Below are 2,126 nucleotides of genomic sequence, written 5' to 3'. Positions count from 1 at the left end.
ATATATATATATATATATATATATATATATATATATATATACTTGATTGATAGCTTGTCTTGCATTTAGAGTGTTCTTAGGAGACTTTGAAGACTTTAGAACTAATAAAAAGCCTGATTGGGTAATATTTAACTTTTAAAGCTTTAGAATTGTGTTAAACAGTTAAATCCTTCAAGCTTTCAAAGCGAATTAACCAACCATATAACTTACATATTTTCGCCATGTGGCTCAATAATAATGTTTTAGTCTACAGTAGATCAATTCCATTACAGACTTCTCATGATCGGCCCGAGATATATTTTCAGTTACTCGCATTTTCATGTAGGTAACAAGGGTAAGCAGCACGTGCGTGTACAACGGTAGCGGTAAAACGCCGTTGTTGTGCGGTGTGATTGCGTTCGTGGGACTAGCGGTGGCGATGGTGGGTTTGCACATGTACTTACTTATCGCAGTCACCACATCGCCGCTTGTTCTGGCTACGTGGGATCCTGGCTCTACTCCTGCAAAGACACTCACTTATCAAGCAGCCTTCTTCTTCGTCTCAACGTGGTAACTAGACTTATTCTAACGCAACAATTACCGTCATGCATGTTGGAAATAACATTTAAACTCCTAACTGTAAGGTCTGACTGGTAGGTCGTTAAAGGCATTTGGCACAAAAAATTTCTCGCTATTCCAATTGGTATTTTTCTTAGCGATTGCACAGTGTTACTAGTTACTGGAGTTAAAGAATACATACAATATCAAATTATCAATCATGGTCATGGCAAAATCCTATGATTAAAATGATTAGAAATATGTTTATACTGATGCAGTTGCTATAAAGTTAGTTTTAAATATAAATAGATAGAATGTTGTAGTATAATAGTTGTAAACTATACTTCAATAAAATACACAAAAATAGTTTGATCATTTGTGTGATGTTTTTTTTTTGTCAACCGATCATTTGTGTGATTTGAATTACACTAGCATGACTTACCTAGTTAATAATATTTTCTAAATCATATATGTACATATGTGTGTGTGGTTTGTTCATTTAAAGGCTTTGCTTTGGTGTTGGAGAGGTTCTACTATTGGTGGGACTTAGTGTGGAGTCAGGACATCTAAAGAACTGGTCTAAGCCAAAACCTAGTTGTCTAGTAATTCGACAAGGCTTGTTCTCAGCCGCAGGTGTGTTCTCGCTTTTAAGCGTCTTTCTAGCCACGGGACTTTACCTAATGGCTCTTCAAGCACATAGAATCTCTAAAGACCTCGAAAATACACACAGAGTAATTCTTGAGGCATCAGTTCTTTATGCATCTCCTCCAAGATCGCCCACGAATCGGATGGCTACGGTAGCTCGAGAAGCTCCAGCTACGGTTAGAGATGAGTTGACTTCTTTGGGATATCTTGTTTCTCTAAAGGAACTTGCATAAATAGCGTAGTGTATATATTATTTTACGGGATCTAATTTTAACTAAAAATGAAGGCAGGGTCTCCTAAAATCATTCATCACAACTTTTTTTCCTAAATATTATTTACAGTTGAATAACACTGGATTTGATTTACTTTTTATAAATTGTTAATTGAATAACAAGGGATTACAAGTGATTTTCAATAACTTTGCACAAATCTCATGTTGAATAACACTTGATTTGGAAAGAGTTTTTAAAATCACTAGATTTTTTACTCGCGCTACGCGCGAGTCTTCTTTAATAATTTAATTTAATTTTGCAATATTTTTTAAGAAAAAGATGAATTTCGTAAAAATTATTTTTATTAATATTATTAAAATATTATTTGATTTCCTATTTACATTGTTTTTATAAATTTGTTATTTTTGAACTTAGCTATTTATTTGTTTCTATTATAAAAGTAAAATTACTGTTAGTAAAGTATTTATAGTTTCTTATAAGTACATAATTTTAATATCACATAGATTTCTCAGTACATATACACTACTATACTATGATATACACTACTATGAATACTTTATTAATAATTAGTTTTATTTTTTAATGATATTAAGATAATATAATAGAAATTTTTTTTATATACATTTTCTATGAAATTTATTTAAAGTGTGCTTTATTATTTTTCATAGTTAAGTTTTTATACAATTTTACCATTTAAATAACTAATATTTA

General features: G+C 31.3%; 1 protein-coding gene across 1 annotated transcript in view; it reads left to right on the top strand.

The window, feature by feature from the left end:
- LOC106304578 overlaps nucleotides 1–1,467 on the top strand; it is a 4,179-nt gene extending 2,712 nt beyond the window's left edge. The window contains exons 2-3 of the mRNA XM_013740982.1: nucleotides 326–549; nucleotides 1,043–1,467. Of these exons, the coding sequence (XP_013596436.1) occupies nucleotides 326–549; nucleotides 1,043–1,415 (597 nt within the window). The 3' untranslated portion in view covers nucleotides 1,416–1,467. The remainder of the gene's footprint in view (nucleotides 1–325; nucleotides 550–1,042) is intronic.
- The last annotated feature ends 659 nt before the right edge of the window (nucleotides 1,468–2,126 follow it).

This window comes from Brassica oleracea, chromosome C7, assembly GCF_000695525.1.
Source record: "Brassica oleracea var. oleracea cultivar TO1000 chromosome C7, BOL, whole genome shotgun sequence".
Classification (NCBI taxonomy): domain Eukaryota; kingdom Viridiplantae; phylum Streptophyta; class Magnoliopsida; order Brassicales; family Brassicaceae; genus Brassica; species Brassica oleracea.
The sequence above is the reverse complement of the archived record's forward strand: the minus strand, read 5'-3'. Positions and strand labels throughout refer to the sequence as shown.